At 39.1% G+C, this 19,348-nt stretch overlaps 1 protein-coding gene across 4 annotated transcripts in view; it reads left to right on the top strand.

The window, feature by feature from the left end:
* Positions 1-11,138, top strand: part of LOC131239170 (ubiquitin carboxyl-terminal hydrolase 26-like) — a 100,621-nt gene extending 89,483 nt beyond the window's left edge. For 3 of the 4 annotated variants that reach the window (XM_058236730.1, XM_058236733.1, XM_058236732.1), the window contains one exon: positions 9,698-11,138. In XM_058236730.1, the coding sequence (XP_058092713.1) occupies positions 9,698-10,132 (435 nt within the window). In that variant the 3' untranslated portion in view covers positions 10,133-11,138. Of the gene's footprint in view, positions 1-9,257; positions 9,282-9,697 lie in introns of those variants that run through there. The other variant, XM_058236734.1, reaches the window with a different exon arrangement.
* The last annotated feature ends 8,210 nt before the right edge of the window (positions 11,139-19,348 follow it).

Here is a 19,348-nt window from a genome sequence, read left to right as displayed (position 1 = left end):
ACTCTTCTTCTTCTCCTTCTCTCAATATTTTCCTCTTCTTAACATTATCATCATCAAATCATTCTCTACTTGGTATCACAGCATAGATCCAGGCATTTCGCATCCAACAGATTGAGAGGCGACACGTCACCTTGCTGATGTCAGTGTTGTATGGGCACATGGACTCCTTTGAGCTAAAAGTTTAGGGGTTTGATAGATCTTGATTTTAGAAGATTTGTCATGATTTTTTCAGAATTTATTGGACCCCTTTCATGGTATTTTGGGTGAAATAGAGAAATTCGAAAATCGGGCCCATCTTCCGTTTTTCTTTGGTTTCTTTGCTCAAGATGGACCGAGATCTTCCTCCCAAGCTACCCATGGTGGATTTTTTTACTTAAGATCAATGTTTGAGAGGTTTTTAACCTCATACTGACGTGCAGTTGGGCCGTTTTTCACTCGGATAGGGCTTTTTTGATTGCGTTTCATGGTATTTTGGATGATTGATAATTGTTTGAGGTTTATCTCTTGTTATCTTGAAGGATTGAGTGAGATAGAGTTGTTTAAATCAATCTTTCTTGGCGTAGGGACACTCTTGGCATAGATTTATCTCTCTTGGACTCTCCTATGGATGACAAAAGGGCCCTCATCTCTTGGCATAGGGTCTCTTGAATCCAACCCCTTGCAGATTACCTCCACTAAGTTGAATAGTGACAACTATCTTCACTGGGCATAATCTGTAAAAGTATTTTTAGGAGCCCGTGACAAGTTGTCGTATATTTTAAATGATCCCCCAAGCTCTACAGATGTTACAAGTCTTGGACAAAGGAGAATTATCAAGTTATTGCATGGTTGTTGAATAATATGGATTCCTTGATTAGCCACTTAGTGATGTTTTTATCCTCGGCTAAAGGCATTTGGGATACGCTTCATGATATGTTCTCAGAATCTCAGAATTTTTCACGGGTATTCCAACTTATTCAAGAAATTGGTCGGTTCCAACAAAACTCTAGATCCTTAAAAAGATTACTATTCGACGCTTTGGGTCTATGTGAGATGAGTTAGATATGTATCAACCTCTTCCTTCCAAATGTAAAGAAGATCATGAACATGCTCATAAGCAGTGGGATGATACTTGTATTATGCAGTTCCTAGCTGGGTTGAGTTATGATTATCTTAATGTTCAAGATCAGGTTGTTATGCAGGATCCTCTTCCCCTATTGACGACAATCTATGCCATGTGTTAACGTGCTACCATCTCTACTCTTCCTCATTCATTTGTGCCACCCGAGCATTCGGTACATCTTGCTGGCGATCAGTCCTCTCTTGGTCTTCGGGTACCATCCTTGAGTTCAGGGCGCATTTCTAGTTTTGGTGGTCGTGGTAGAGGTCGCGAGGGAGATTGCAGTCGTGGTGGACGTGGACGAGGACATGATGGTTCCCGCATTTGTTCACATTGCAGTGGAATTAATCACTGTTCATTATTGCTGGCAGATACATGGTCGTCCTCCGTCGTATGCCGTTGCTTCTGTTACATTCACTGTTGCTTTTGAGATAGTCTTCCACCCCGACAGCTGAGCAGTCTACTTTAGGGGAGTCTTTTATCATTTCTCAGGCTACATATGATGCCCTTATGCGGCTTCATATTCGTGATATTCTTGAGCCTTCTCACGCAGCTTCGGCCCAATCAGGTACTGTCTTTCTTGCGTCATCTTCTCGTACCTCCTGGGTCATCGACTCTGAAGCTTCTCCCATATGACTGGTAAGTTTCAATTCTTTTCTTCTTATTCTCCTTCTCCTCACACTCAGTATGTCACAGTCGCAGATGGAACCCAATCTCCCATCTCTGAAATTGGTTTCATCCCTCTCTTCTTCCTTGTCTTTGTCCTCAGTCTTGCATGTGCCTCGTTTTCCATTAAACTTATTATCTGTTAGCTCTCTTACTAAATCATTCAATTGTTCCATTACCTTCTTCCCTTCTTATTATGTGTTTCAGGACCTACAGACGAAGAGAGTGATTGGTAGGGGGCATGAGCGAGGAGGCGTTTATCTTCTCGATGATACACCTGTTGTTACTTCTAATACCCTTTCTCTAGATCGAGATTCCATGACTCGGTGGCATTGCCGCTTAGGCTACTCATCCATAGCTAGATTGAGACTTTTGTTTCTCTCCTTCTCTGTCACCAAACCATTATGTTGTGATATTTGTGAATTGTCTAAACATCATCATGCTACGTTTCTTCCTAGCTCTTCTTGGAGGAAATCTCAAGCTTTTCTTCTGGTTCACTCGGATGTCTGGGGACCAGCTCCGGTTACCTCGACTTTTGGATTTAGATATTTTGTTACCTTTATTAATGATTATTCACACATGACTTGGATTTATCTTTTAAAATCTAAAAGTTAAGTGTTTGATGCGTTTAAAGTGTTTTATCATGAAGTGTGCACTCAATTTCATTGTTCCATCAAATCTCTCCATTCTGATAATTGGGGGGGGGGGGGGAATACATGTCTACTGCTTTTCTGTCTTTCTTGCAGGAATGTGGTATTTTGTCTAGGACATCATGTGTTCGCACACCTCAACAAAATGGTATTGCCAAACGAAAGAATCGTCATCTTCTTGACGTTGCTCGCACCCTTCTGCTTGGTATGCATCTACCTAAACATTTTTGGGGTGATGCTCTCCTAACTGCTACTTTTCTTATTAATCGTATACCCTCACGTATCCTGTCTTACAAATCTTCATTTACTATATTGTATCCTCATGATAATCCATTTCCTCTACCACCTAAAGTTTTTGGTTGTACATGCTTTGTTCAAATTTTGGATGGAAGTAATGATAAACTTAGCCCCAGGGCAATTAAATGTGTCTTTCTAGGGTATACTCGGAGTCAGAAAGGGTATAAATGCTTTGACCCGTTGACTCGCAAGAAATATGTCTCTGTCGATGTAACCTTCTTTAAGGATATTTCTTTTTTCTCTGCTCCAGGCCGATCCCTCTGTGATCCTCTTGCGAGTAAGGGGGAGTGACTCTTATCCTCTTTCCACTAGTGATCATGGGAAAACTCCTCTCCCCTCTATTTAGCATCCTGTTTGTGATATGGGTGAGCCTAAGCCTCTGTAGGTGTATCATCGTTGAGATAAATCTTCACACGCTCAACCATCCACCCTTCCGCTCACTTTGGATGTTGGCTCAGGTGACTCTCCTTCCTTGAGTTTAGATCTTCCCATTGCCTTGCGCAAAGGGTCACGATCTTGTACTCAACACCCCAGTAGTAATTTCGTTTCATATGATCATCTTTCACCGTCTTTTCAGTCGTTTGCAGCTTCCCTTTCATCACAGACTATTCCCAGATCTCTCTCACATGCTCTTCAGAGTCCTGATTGGACGAAGGTGATGATAGAAGAAATGTCTACTCTTGAGAAGAATCATACTTGGATCTTGTGCCACTTCCTTTAGGCCATAAACCTGTTGGCTGTCGATGGGTTTATACAATCAAGTTTCTTCCAGACGGCTCAATTGATCGCTATAAAGCCCGTCTTGTTGCTAAGGGTTACACACAAACTCATGGTGTGGATTACTTCGAGACATTCTCTCCGGTGGCTAAGCTTAACTCGATTCGCGTTGTGCTCTCCTTGGCCGTTAATTTATCATGGCCCTTGTTTCTGCTTGATGTTAAGAATGTATTTTTTCATGGGGATCTTGCAGAGGAAGTTTACATGCATCAACCTCCTGGCTTTGTTGCTTCTCACAACCTTGCACTTGTATGTCGGTTGAAGAAGACTCTTTATGGACTCAAACAATCCCCACGTGCATGGTTTGAAAAATTTAGTCAGGCTCTCTTGGAGTTTGGCTTTGTTCGTAGTCATGCCGATCATTCTCTCTTTATATGTCGACAATTAACGGGCATCATGATTCTCATTGTCTGTGGATGATATTGTTCTGTCCGGTAGTGATTCTGCTGGAATGAGGGAGGTCAGATTTTTTGAAGACCAAGTTTGAGATCAAGGATCTTGGTCCTCTTCGCTACTTCCTCGGAATTGAAGTTGTTCACTCATCATTTAGATTGGTCTTGTCACAACGAAAATATGCACTCGATCATCGTCGAGATAAATCTTCACACGCTCAGCCATCCACCCTTCCGCTCACTTTGGATGTTGGCTCAGGTGACTCTCCTTCCTCGAGTTTAGATCTTCCCATTGCTTTGCACAAAGGGTCACGATCTTGTACTCAACACCCCAGTAGTAATTTCGTTTCATATGATCATCTTTCACCGTTTTTTCAGTTGTTTGCAGCTTCCCTTTCATCACAGACTATTCCCATATCTCTCTCACATGCTCTTCAGAGTCCTGATTGGACAAAGGCGATGATAGAAGAAATGTCTGCTTTTGAGAAGAATCATACTTGGGACCTTGTGCCACTTCCTTTAGGCCATAAACCTGTTGGCTGTCGATGGGTTTATACGATCAAGTTTCTTCCAGACGGCGCAATTGATCGCTATAAAGCCCGTCTTGTTGCTAATGGTTACACACATACTCATGGTGTGGATTACTTCGAGACATTCTCTCCGGTGGCTAAGCTTAACTCGATTCGCGTTGTGCTCTCCTTGGCCGTTAATTTATCATGGCCCTTGTTTCAGCTTGATGTTAAGAATGCATTTTTCCATGAGGATCTTGCAGAGGAAGTTTACATGAATCGACCTCCTGGCTTTGTTGCTTCTCACATCCTTGCACTTGTATACCGGTTGAAGAAGATTCTTTATGGACTCAAACAATCCCCACGTGCATGGTTTGAAAAATTTAGTTAGGCTCTCTTGGAGTTTGGCTTTGTTCGTAGTCATGCCGATCATTCTCTCTTTATATGTCGACGATCGACGGGCATCATGGTTCTCATTGTCTATGTGGATGATATTGTTTTGTCCGGTAATGATTTTGCTGGAATGAGGGAGGTCAAAGATTTTTTGAAGACCAAGTGTGAGATCTTGGTCCTCTTCGCTACTTCCTCGGAATTGAAGTTGCTCGCTCATCGTCCAGATTGGTCTTGTCACAACGAAAATATGTGCTCGATCTTCTCATGGAAACCAGCATATTAAAGCCTGCTACCACTCCCATGGATACTTCATAGAAGCTTCAACCAGATGATGGTGCTCTCCTTACTGATCCTGAGATGTATCGACGACTTATAGGCCGGCTTATTTACCTGACTATTACTCGCCCAGATCTCTCATTTGCGGTGGGGATTGTTAGCCAATTCATGCAAGCTCCCCGTACTTCCCATCTTACGGTTATGTACCGCATACTTCGGTATTTAAAATCAGCCCCGGGTCTTGGCCTCCGCTTTCAATTGCATGATCATCTTCATCTTTCTGGCTATTCCAATGTTGATTGTGCAGGTAATACTTTTGATCGCCACTCTACATCCGGCTTCTGTACCTTCCTAGGTGACAATATTATAACCTGGAAGAGCAAAAAGTAGCCAGTTGTTGCCCGGTCCTCTGTTGAAGCAGAATATCGTGCTATAGCTCATGCGACGTGTGAACTCGTGTGGCTTCGCAACTTTCTTGTAGAACTTGGCTATCCTCCTTCAGATCCTGTTCCTCTTCACTGTGACAACCAAGCGGCCATCCATATTGCTCGTAACCCAGTTTTCCACGAGCGAACCAAGCATATTGAGGTCGACTGTCACTTTATTCGGGAGAAAGTCGCTTCTAAGGAAATCGTCACTCATTTTGTTCGATCTGGGGATCAACTTGCTGATGTTCTTACAAAGTCCTTGAGTCGAGATGCTCTTCATCGTGTTCGTGACAAGTTGGGCATGATCAACATCTATGCTCTAACTTGAGGGGAAGTATAGAGAATGCTAGTGTATTGTTTATGTGGTTAGTGGCCCCTTTTAGTGTAAGGGCATGTGCACACTTCCCTCCTCCTACGGTGTACTATATGTTTTATTATAATAAAATATTATGTGTTAGGGCAAGTAAGCCTAACACAACATCTCTCCCAAACTCTCCTTCTTCTTCTCTCTCAATATTTTCCTCTCTTCTTCACATTATCATCATCAAATCATTCTCTACTTCCTAATGGTCTCTCTTAGAGCCATCAACAACTCCGCTGGAAGGATTTGACAAGACCCCCCCCCCCCACAAATTCAAGCCTCACCACTCTTCCTACAAATTATGTGGAATTTAAAAGACCACCGATCCAATCCATTGGAGGAATTAATAGCAACCACAGAAGCAGCAGACGGCTTCTCCCACAAAATTTTCTGCCAAAATTTTTAGATATACTCAATCCACTTGAAGGCTTTGTGATTCCACCCAAAAAATCAGATCCAGACAATGTGTGCAAGTGGCAGTGCAGCAAGAGATGGTTGGTCATCTCCTCACTCTTGCACATCACAGACCTGTTTGGAAGAAGCATTGCCCTTCTCTTCAACATGTTGCCTGTCAGGTTTCTTCTCCTTGGTAGAAGTCCACATGAATGCTGAAACCCTTGGAGATACTGCTTTGTCCCAAACCACAGAAGCGTAGAGGAATATTTGATATTCTTTTGTTGATAGAATTTAGAGAAAGAAAAAAAAAAAAACAAAACCCTTGGCTGAAAAGTTTTCCGATTTCACCAACATCCATATTTTTTCATTATTGTTGGAACTACACAACGCTTCCTGAAGTAGACCCATCAAATCTGCAAAACTAGACTTTCTGTTTCTCTTAAATTTAATTCTAAAATAAATATCCCATACAAGTTGTCCCCTAACTTCACCAAGAGTTTTTAATATGTACTATTCTTCTCAGGGTTACCCTATAAAGATGCAGGTCTTTTTTTTTTTTTGGCCAGAGACAACATACCTACCCAGACATCCTCCCATAACCTAACTCTGTCTCCTCTCCCCATTTTAAATCTCATGCCTTCCATAAGAAACCATTTTTTCCTTCTGGCTCCTGCTCTACAAATGCCCCTCTAGACTTCAGATTGTGCTCCATTGTTCCCACAATTGGGTCCAGCCTCCACTTTCCAGCCCATATTCCTCAATAATTTCCTCCGCAAAGCATTGTGTTCATACTAGAATTCCACCACATTCCCCGATAAGCTCACATTCTTTTCCCTAATCATCCCCAGACCTAAGCCTCCTTCCCCTTTTCCCAATTGAACTTCGATCCAATTTACCAGATGGAATTTTTCTGATCTCACTTTCCTTCCCACAGAAAGTCCTTTTGAAGTTTCTCATCTTTTCAAACCGCTACTGGAAATTGAGCAATGAGATGTTGTACACAGAGAAGTTAGCTCCAGCCACCCTTGTTAATCCTATGCTAAAGCATCCTGCAATAATAGAAAAAAAGAAAGGGACTAATGGGTGCCTTCTCATAGGCTCATGGTATTAAAAACTGGTTTCGTATCGGCTGTATCAGCCAATACATAAAGGGCATGGTCACCCTCGTTACATGATACCAGGGGTGAAAAATGAATGGCTGTATTGGACTGTATTAGTACCGGTTGTGAATATTTAAAAAAAGAAGTTAGGAAGCCAACACTTCGTTTTAAAGTACTAATATGGTTCGAGGCGATGGGATGCCAAAACCCTTGCAAAAGGAGTGATGAGAATGTCACTCATAGGTTTGTCCTTTCCATTTTCCTTTTCAATCTAAGTTTCATAATCTAAAAACAAAAGGGTTGTACTAATGTCCCCACCAAGGTGTGCAAAATCGGTTAAACAAAAGGGTTGTACTAATGTCCCCACCAAGGTGTGCAAAATCGGTTACGTAGTGGCCATAAATGTAACGGTAACCATTGTCCAGGAAAAAGAACTGCAACGGCTGTTACCGGGCATAAAGGCCGTTACGCACAGTAACCCTAAAAGAAAACAGCGAAAAAGAAGAAAGAAATACCTATTTTTCTTCTCTTTTTCCTTTTCTTCTTCCTTTTTCTTCTACCTGCTAGGGCTGCTACTCCTTTCCCCTCTTGTCCGACCCTCTCTCTCTCTCTCTCTCTCTCTCTCTCAAAACGAATGAATGTGGACCTATTGTTTTTTAAATAGTCTACGGCTGACACCACTCAGTGCACTTCACTGTTTCAGTGTATGGGACCCACCTTGATTTATGTGTTGTATATACATGCAGTCCATCAGTTTTTCCAGTTCATTTTAAGGCTTGGTCCCTAAAATAAAGCAGATCCAAGTCTCAAGTGGACCACACAGTAGGGATTAAATGCCTACCATTAAAAACTTTCTAAGGCCCACGATAATGTTTATTTGCCGACGAACCCATTGATAAGGTAACATGGAACTGATTAAGGGAGAACCCAAATAGCAGCTTAATAAAAAAAAATTTAAAAATAAAAATCCCCAAGAAGTTTTTAATGGTGGGAATTCAATCTCTACCATGTGGTTCAGCAGAGATTTGGATCTGCCTCATTTTTTTTTCTTTTTTACCATGCCCTGGATTGAGTTGGAAAAAGGATAGATAGCATGAACATACAACAAATGCATCAAGGTGGGCCCTACATTCAAAGGGTCAGGGGTTTAAATATGACTTAAAATAAGTTGGCAAATACATTGACATGGGTCCCAAGAATATGGCATATTTTTTGGACCATGCCTTAAATTGAGTCAGCAAAAAAAATTGACAAAATAAATGTACAAATATATTGAGGTAGGCCTCACCCACAATTGGTCCACCTAAGATCGGATTTGCTCTAAAATGAGTTGGCAAAACGGATAGATGACATGGATATACAATATATACATCGAGATGGGTTCTACCTACATGGCCCTAAAAAATTATACATGAGGCATACATTAATTTAAAATTAATCAACTGAATTATGATAGTATTGTTGCTAACTCACAATCCCAAATTAAGGTGTTTGAATAATTTTCGCCATTAATTTGTAGACACTTTATTTTTTATTATTATTATTATTATTATTATTATCTTCAAATAAGACCATTTGATACTTTTCATTTTTTATTGTCCAATAAATGTCTACCAATACATTAGTTGGATAAGTGCCGAGAGATTGGATGAATTTGAGGATGATTTAGGGCATCGAATGGCTTGCCAAATCAGCCCTAAATCGGCAAAACTATTCACCCAAATCTAACTTCAATTCTTTTTTAAGATCTATTTGGAGAAAATGATATTAAATTGTTAGATATATGAATTACATAATATGACACAATAGTCCCTATACATTGTATGTTGAAATGAAATGAAAGTAAAACCTGCAAATATGATAAAGTAAAACCTGCTCTAATGATCCTTTTGTGTCTTTAATAGGGTCAGGGGCTTTGTGGCCGGCTTTGCATTTTGGTAAGTGCTCCCCCCTTTTAATTTAATATAGCCTCAGTCATTCTCTCTCCTATCCTCTCTCTCTCTCCCTTGCACACACAGACATTCACATGTATACACAACCCACACGCAAGAACATATAAATTGGGGCAGGGCCAATTCATTGCTGTAAGCATCACCAATGCTCTGCATTAGCAAACAAGGGGCCCCACTTCTACGAAGTGAAAGCCCGAGCATACCATGCAAAGCCTCGGGTCAAGGATCCTATAGTTCCTCTTCACTAAGATCCTGACACAAGTCAAACTTTGTTATTCGAGCATGCTGTACAATCGCCCCAGTTGTTGATGATTCCTTGATTTTCAAATTCAAATTATAGAATTTGATTCATTTCTTGCCTTATGTTCTCATTCACTTTCCATCATATATGATATTTGTAGGTTCTATCATTTCAAGCAAGAATGGCCCCACTAAAAGATATAGTCCCAGCCGCTCAAAACAACATTAACACGGAATTCATATTGTTGGACAAAAGCAGCACGGTGAAGGAAGGGCAAGAGAGGACATGTTTGGCGTTGGTCGCAGATGAGACTGCCGCAGTCCACTTCCAGCTGTGGGGGAGTGAATGTGATGCGTTCGAGGCGAGCAATATCATTCGGCTAAGTAATGGTATTTTCTCTTATAATAGGAATAGTCTTGTTCTAAGAGCAGGTAAGAGGGAGAAAGCTGAAAAGGTGGGAGAGTTCACCAAGGTGTTCGTTGAGACCCCAAACATGAGTGAGATCCGTTGGGGACCTGATCCTAAGAATTTTAAGAATCTAGCGCAGGAGGCTGTCATCGCGCCTTACTCACGTATGTTCCCACCACTACCTTAGGTATTTCCTCCACTGGCGTACTTCTTTGTGGAGAAATTATGAAGATTTGTTGTGTGAGGAGGCGAATGGCATCTTTGATGTGCTCTACTCACATATGGGGCCCCATAATTCTTTGATCTAGACCATTGCTATGATGGACAGTGTGGATGGTACATGCCCTGAATGCCTCCTTTAAAAAAAAAAAAAACTTGGGGCTTGGTCACATCCGACGGTTTGTTAGGTTGGGAGCAATTATCCCTTTACTCATGCTTGGCCCTTCCAGCTCAGCTGCCACCCCTCTGCTTTTCTACTATTATTTCTGCCCAAGAGCCCTCTTGCTTTGTTTCCCATCCTCAATACAAAACATGCCCATCTTATGGATGTATGGCCTTCAACCCAAATACTGATACTGGATATTTTAATCAAGGGATGGTTGTCAAATGTCAATTGATAGCCATTATGTTTATGACCATCTGTTTTCAGGCCACCAATTATGTAGTTAATATTATAGTTGATGCCAGTTTTGGTGTGGCCAATTTAGCAATGTCCCACTCACAAGGTAACCACCATTTACACCCATTCTCACAACAGACGTACCTTTTTTTTCTTCTATATTTGGTAGTGCAATTGTGGGGTTGTAGGTGTCAATTTTCCAACAGTAGAAAAAGATGAAGGGATTTAGGTGAAGCCGAAGGTAGGGCTTTGTTGGCAAGTTTGTAGTTGCAAAGCTTTTTGGGAAATAAACTGGTTGCAGAGCAGCAAAGATTGGATTGACAACCTCTAGCCTTATTTTTTTATGCTTTTATCTTTCAATGGGGTTGTTATTTATTGAAAAAAGAAGTAAAAAATTGAACAGATTAAACCTTCCAGCCTCTAGTCTTATTATTAATATTTTTTATGCTTTTATTTTTCAATGGTGTTGTTATTTATAGAAAACAGAAGGAAAAAAGTGAACAGATAAAACATTTGTTATAATGTATAAACAAACTCTTATTCAGGTTAATATGTGATTCAAGTAGGCACTTGATTGTAATAATAAACTCGTTGATTGTAATCATCCTATGTAATAGCCTATTACATTGTATTTGTGGGAGCTTTGTGCTCTCATTTCCAAACCCCAACCTGGATGGAGGGTTGCTCAGGTTGGTGGCCAATGTCAAACTCACGTCTAACTTTTCATCATGAATCTGGACAATATGATATTTGAAACTCATGCTAGGGTTCTCTGTAAGGGACACGCTACATTGGTACCTGGGTGTAGTGAGAAATGGGCAAGGTTTGATTAGCGTGTATCCCATAGAAGTGACGCACAGCAATAACTCCCGGTTGATGTGAGAAGTAGGAGGGTTCCTGCTCCATTCTAGATGCATGTGGGTGAAGAAACTAGTCCAAATATGACCGTTGGGCAGATAATTCGCACAAGGCAGTGCATTCTTATGGCACACAAAAGTATGCCATTGCATGCTACCCAAATCGCAATATGCGATACACATGGATTGTGTGATCGGATATGACAACAATGTCCAAATAGATTATCCTTATAACTACTTGCCATTCGATATGATAGGAATTGTTTGAATTATATCATGAATCACATGATTTGGACAACACTGGGTATGCATGGCACTCAAATTTCATACATGACGTGGCACACAGTGAATCAGATTAGACCATGGGCATTGTGGGATCCACTGTAGAAACTCATCCTGTCCCGTACCTGCCCAAAACCCAAACTTTTGACATCTCCTAAGACCTGATGGGCACTGAATCTGATTGAAGTTGGTCCCTGTATGTTGAGTATGGTTCCTAGCCCTAACTGCAGTAGGGTCCTGAACCTTGTACCTGGGTCCAGATATGGTACTCAAATCTGACCCGTTGAGAGCCCCAACGTCTAGGTAAGTCCAACGCTGGTTGTATCTAGACATGGATGAATAATTGTGGGATTACCTCAAGGGATGCATTATTTTTTATTTTTATTTATTTTTTGAACATTCTCAAGGGAGGCATTACTGAAATAGCAAAGAAGAGAGGCCCCTCATGCGTGATTGCGTGCACACACACACCCAACCCTCTTATGTTAGGGCAAATAACTTTGAATACAGGTTAGTTTTCTAATTGGCTCAGATTTGGAAATGGAAAATCCAGGCCCATCTAAGGTAGGGCCTATCTAGGTCAGAGAAGCTTTAAGGTGTTTTGATATAATTACATGGTTGTCCTCCTATTATTGTTGGGCAACATGAGATTTGGGGCATATGGGAGGATGATTGGGAGAACAACTGATTTCTATTTCACGTCATGATTTAATGTTGGGAATCTATCATTTATTTCACATTTTTTGTGCTTGCATTTGGATTCATCCTCATTATGATTAATTAATTTCTTTATCAAAAGACAACTGGCTTTGTGGTAAGATTGTGAGTGATGAAATACTTAGGTGCCTAGCTGAAGCAAGAGATCCACTTTCTCATCGAATTGTTGAAACCCTTTTCAAATTGCAACCTACTTTGTCCCAGTTTGGAAATAACAGAAATGTCCAGTGGTGCCATTTGAATGGCACTGATTTGCTTTTTTTGAATGGCTCTGTTTGGAAAGTGCGGAACCCACATTTCAATATTGATCAATAGAGAATATTCATAAACCCAAATGGTTAGTAAGCCAAGGTATTATGTAATGGTAATGGTAGCCATAACGACCACCACCGCTGTTACCTTTATGATATGGGTCATAACGGCTGTTATGGCCCCCTTAATGGCCATTATGTCCTATCTTTTCTTTTTTTATTAAAAGAAAAACCTGGAAATCCTATATCTGCCCTATAACATTAAAAAAAAAAAAAAAACTGAAAAACATATATTTGTCCCGTTACTTGTAACAAACCATTATGGGGCTGTTACGGCCTTTACATGGGGCATAACGGGCCGTTAGTAGTTACAGGTTTTTTTTTTTTTTTTTTTCATAACTGCTATTACGGTCGTTACAACCCCATAACGTGTAATGGTGGCCACTGTTACCTTTACGTAACAGCCTTTATGGCCTCGTAATAACCTTTACGGCACACCATGCAGTGAGCAAATTGTGGCTCATGGTGAATAATGTCATCTAGTGATAGAGCCCGTGACTGTATGATATAAAGGAGCCTTTCTTTTGAATTTCACTCCTCTCCTTTTCTTCAATTAGACATTAGAGAAGGCTTAGGAACACATTTTCGACTAGATCTATCACTATTTTGGAGATCAAAACACTACACTTAACTGGGTTTAGGGAAATCAAAATGTAGTCTGGCATTTTGAGGAAAACTAAGAAAAAGAGTTAATCATTAGTTTTTATTTTTCCTTCTTGTTTTGAATGTATTTCAACACATTAGGAGCTAATTCACCAAATCATGCCTGATTTGTATTGGATTAGGGCCTATTTGGGTAGTTTAACCAAAATTTGGATCACTACAAATGGGACGAATCATATGAACAGTTTGGATAGTTTGTAAAGCTTAAGAGAATCCTACAAAATTTAGTGCATGAATCAACTTAGTATAGCCATTGCCATGGATCATGAAAAACAGCTTTAATCATATGATAAGTTTGGATAATTAAAAGCAGCATCAATTGTATAATGAGTTTGGATTGCCAAATGAGCATTATATCAACAATTTAGATCCACTGAATGGCCCAAGCATGCCAATATTTTTTATCCATCAAAATGGCCCATTCCAAAGGTTTGGATCACTAGAAATGGGCCAAATGATATGAATTTGGATTATTATAAAAAGAAACCTGATTGTTTGAATTGTGTATAGAATTGAAGAGAGACCTACAAAATTAATAATGTGGATCACTGAGAACCAACCTCAAATATTGTGAATAGATGGATTAACTTAACATACCCATTAGGATGGTTAATGGAAATAGGCTTCAATCATATCATAAGTTTAGATCATTAATAATAGCACAAATCATGAGATACATTTGGATTGCTGAATGGACCGAATCGTCAAAGGTTTCGATCACTAGAAATGGGCCAAATCATATGAACTGTTTGGATCGTTTGTAAAGTTAAAGAGGATTGTACAAAATTTAGGGTATGGATCAACTTAGCATATCCATTGCCATAGATCATGAAAAGCAGCATCAATCATATGATGAGTTTAGATCATTAATAGCAACTTCAATCGTACGATGAGTTTGGATCGCTGAATGAGCCTAATCATATGAATTTAGATTGTTGTAAAAAGAAACCTGATTGTTTGAATTGTGTAATGAATTGAAGAGGGTCCTACAAAATTAACGCTGAGAACCAACCTCAAATATTATGAATAGATGGATCAACTTAACATATCCATTGGGATGGGTCAAGAAAAGAGGTTTCAATCATATGATGAGTTTAGATCACTAATAGCAGCGTGAATCATAAGATGCATTTGGATTGCTGAATGGGTTGAAACTTTTAAGAAATTCAAATCAACTAAAATGACCCAAGCATGTCAAAGGTTTGGATCACTACAAATGGGCCAAATCATATGAACAGTTTGGACGACCCTCTTCAACTTTACAAATGATCTAAACAGTTCATATGATTTGGCCCATTTCTAGTGATCCAAATCTTTGACGATTCGGCCCATTCAACGATCCCAATGTATCTCATGATTTGTGCTACTATTAATGATCTAAACTCATCATATGATTGAAGCCTATTTCTATGAACCATCCTAATGGATATGTTAATTTGATCCATCTATTCATAATATTTGAAGTTGGTTCTCAGTGATCCACATAGTTAATTTTGTAGGTCTCTCTTCAATTCTCTATACAATTCAAACAATCAGGTTTCTTTTTACAATAATCCAAATTCATATCATTTGGCCCATTTCTAGTGATCCAAACCTTTGGAATGGGCCATTTTGATGGATAAAAAACATTAACATGCTTAGGCCATTCAATGGATCCGAATTGTTGATATGATTAGGCTCATTCGGTAATCCAAACTCATTATACAATTGATGCTGCTTTTAATGATCCAAACTCATCATATGATTGAAACTGCTTTTCATGATCCATGGCAATGGATATGCTAAGTTGATCCATGCACTAAATTTTGTAGGACCTTCTTAAGCTTTACAAATGATGGTTCATGGAAATAGGCTTCAATCATATGATGAGTTTAGATCATTAATAGCAGCACAAATCATGAGATACATTTGGATCGCTGAATGGGCCGAATCGTCAAAGGTTTGGATCACTAGAAATGGGCCAAATCATATGAACTGTTTAGATCATTTGTAAAGTTGAAGAGGGTTGTACAAAATTTGGAGCATGGATCAACTTAGCATATCCATTGCCATAGATCATGAAAAGTAGCATCAATCATATGATGAGTTTAGATCATTAATAGCAACTTCAATCATACGATGAGTTTGGATCGCCGAATGAGCCTAATCGTATGAATTTAGATCGTTGTAAAAAGAAACCTGATTGTTTGAATTGTGTAATGAATTGAAGATGGTCCTACAAAATTAACACTGAGAACCAACCTCAAATATTATGAATAGATGGATCAACTTAACATATCCATTGAGATGGGTCAAGAAAAGAGGTTTCAATCATATGATGAGTTTAGATCACTAACAGTAGCACGAATCATAGGATGCATTTGGATCGCTAAATGGGCTGAAACTTATAAGAAATTCAAATAAATTGAAATGACCCAAGCATGTCAAAGGTTTGGATCACTACAAATAGGCCAAATCATATGAATAGTTTGGATCGTTTGTACAGCTTAAGAGGGTCCTACAAAATTTAGCGCATGAATCAACTTAGCATATCCATTGCCATGGATCATAGAAAGCAGCTCCAATCATCTGATGAGTTTGGATCATTAAAAGCAACATCAATTGTATAATTAGTTTGGATCGCCGAATGAGCTGGAATCATATCAACAATTTGGATCCACTGAATGGTCCAAGCATGTCAATGTTTTTTATCCATCGAAACGGTCCATTCCAAAGGTTTGGATCACTACAAATGGGCCAAATGATATGAATTTGGATTATTGTAAAAAGAAACCTGATTGTTTGAATTGTGCATAAATTGAAGAGAGACCTACAAAATTAACAAAGTGGATCACTGAGAACCAACCTCAAATATTATGAATAGATGGATCAACTTAACATATACATTAGGATGGTTCATAGAAAGAGGCTTCAATCATATGATGAGTTTAGATCATTAATAGTAGCACAAATCATGAGATACATTTGGATTGCTGAATGGGCCGAATCGTCAAAGGTTTGGATCACTAGAAATGGGCCAAATCATATGAACTGTTTGGATCATTTGTAAAGTTGAAGAGGGTCGTACAAAATTTAGGGCATGGATCAACTTAGCATATCCATTGCCATAGATCATGAAAAGCAACATCAATCATATGATGAATTTAGATCATTAATAGCAACTTCAATTGTATGATGAGTTTGGATCGCCAAATGAGCCTAATCATATGAACAATTTGAATCCACTGAATGGACAAAGCATGTCAATGTTTTTGTCCATCGAAATGGCCCCTTTGAAAGGTTTGGATAACTAGAAATAAGCCAAATCATATGAATTTGGATAGTTGTAAAAAGAAACCTGATTGTTTGAATTGTGTATAGAATTGAAGAGAGTCCTACAAAATTAACGATGTGGATCACTGAGAACTAACCTCAAATATTACGAATTAATGGATCAACTTAACATATCCATTGGGATGGATCATGGAAAGAGGCTTTAATCATATGATAAGTTTAGATCACTAATAGTAACACGAATCATATGATGCATCGGGATTGCTAAATGGGCCGAATCATATAAGAAGTTCAAATCCGCTAAAATGGCCCAAGTACGTCAAAGGTTTTGATCAATTGAAATGGCCCAAGCATGTCACAGGTTTGGATCACTAGAAATCGGCCAAATCATATGAACAATTTGGATCATTTGTAAAGGTGAAGAGTGTCCTACAAAATTTAGGGCATGGATGAACTTGGCATATCCATTGCCATGGATCATGAAAATCAGCTTCAATCATATGAAGAGTTTGGATCATGAAAAGCATCTTCAACCATATGAAGAGTTTGGATCATGAAAAGTTGATTCAATCATATGATGAGTTTGGATCATCGAATGAGCCGAATCACAAGAACAATTTGGATCCACTAAATGACCCAAGCATGTCAATGTTTTTTATCCATTGAAATGGCCCATGTCAAAGGTTTCGATCACTAGAAATAGGCTAAATCATATGAATTTGGATTATTGTAAAAAGAAATCTGATTGTTTGAATTGTGTATAGAACTGAAGAGGGTCCTACAAAATTTAACGATGTGGATCACTAGGAACCAACTTCAAATATTACGAATATATGGATCAACTTAACATATCCTCTCAGCTTTAGTCTGGAGACATGATTTTCTATCTAACTTGGTAACTTTATCCATAGGGGTTTTAACAGCTTTTAAAATTTTCATCCTGAACCGCTTTAAGATCTTTGGTATAAAGGTGGCTTGAGACAAGCCTAAAAATTTCTTAGGGTGATCCTTGATGATTTTTACCCCAAGAATAAAGTTGGTTTCACTAAGATCTTTCATTTCGAAGTTCGAGAATAGCCAATCTTTAGTCAATATCAACAATTGCATGTCATTACCAGATAGCAAGATATCGTCTACATATAGAGATAGTATCAGATAAGATCTTCCAGATCGTTTCATGTATACGCAATGATCTTCTTCACGCATTGTGAATCCAAAAGTAGTGATGGCTAAGTGGAACCTCATGTACCACTGTCTTGAAGATTGCTTCAGCCCATATATAAATTTCAATAACTTGCAGACTTTCTTTGAATGTTTTTTGTCCAGTGCTATATATGAATGTACCCTTATTTGAATGTAGGGTGTTTGTGGACCATTATCATTTTTTTTTTGGATCATTCATCGCTATTAGGTGCAAAATACCCACTTACCTTTTGTGATGAAAATATTAAATAAGAGATCCACCGTTGAATGCTCTAATACCACTAATAGGAAGTGCAGAAGTGTGAGCCTTCAAGATTTGACGATCTACACGATATGGAACCTTCACGAAGCCGAAGATGAACAGTCCAGATCCAGCGGCCCACCTATTCACTACTGGAGCAGATGGGTCTAATCACCCCTCTAACTCTACGGTATAGATGGCCTCGTATCACAATCTATGGTTTAGATCGTCCCAAGGACAAGCTAAATGGATAAATTACTATGTACCACTATTCCTTCTTTTTACTCTTGTTATTTTTCATATGTTTAGACGAGAGAGCCTTATCCTATTTATGGGAAAGGATGAGAGTTTAGATGAGATCAAAAGTTATCCAGTCTTATCCCTATCTCCCCATCTAAAACCAAATTCAATTTTGAATTTGAAATCCAACTGAAAGGAAGAGGTCGAAAGAGGCCTAAACTCATGGGACCCACCCACTAGTGGGCCCCATTGGCCTATGTCCAACAGGAAGTAGGGAGAGGGAGAGAGGAGAGTCGCTACGAGAGAGAGAGAGAGAGAGAGAGAGAGAGAGAGAGAGAGAGAGAGAGAGAGTCGGCGTTTTTTTGGAACTGGTTTAAAAGGGTACAACACCTGTAAAGGAAGTGCTCTCCAAGAAGAAAGGGACGATGGAGTTTGATAACAGTAGTGAGTTATAGTAAGAAACAGAGTCACCATCAGTAGAAACACTGTCAAGAAGAGAATTGAATGGAGAGATGCAGCGAAGCGGATAGGTGCATTAGAGATTATGGGGGTTTTGAAGAGTTTTTATTGAAGCCAGTGTTGGATTCTTCAAGGTTATTGCAACAACTATATCATATATGCACCCACCTGCTTATACAACTAAAGGCATACTTCTAGAATTCTATTTTCTACCTAAATGCCTACAGTCAAAATATCCAACTTCCAACATCACATTAACCTTCTTTCTAACTAAGATACCGTCTACTAGTACAATTTAAGGCCAATCAAAAGCCTCCCGTACTAAAAAATCTAGCTGGAAGCAAAAAATAGGTTGCATTCTTTCTTTTGAATGAAAGAATAGAATTGTACTCTGCATCAGATAAACCTGATAAAAAAAGGCTTTGAAAAAAAAAAAAACACATTTCACTGAATTGAACAAAATATTCAGCATCTATACTACCCAATTCTGATAGACTCAACTTTCTGAAGAATTCTAACAAATCAAAGAAATCCATTT

Source organism: Magnolia sinica, chromosome 3, assembly GCF_029962835.1.
Source record: "Magnolia sinica isolate HGM2019 chromosome 3, MsV1, whole genome shotgun sequence".
In the NCBI taxonomy this organism is placed as follows: domain Eukaryota; kingdom Viridiplantae; phylum Streptophyta; class Magnoliopsida; order Magnoliales; family Magnoliaceae; genus Magnolia; species Magnolia sinica.
This window is presented reverse-complemented; position numbering and strand designations above follow the sequence as displayed.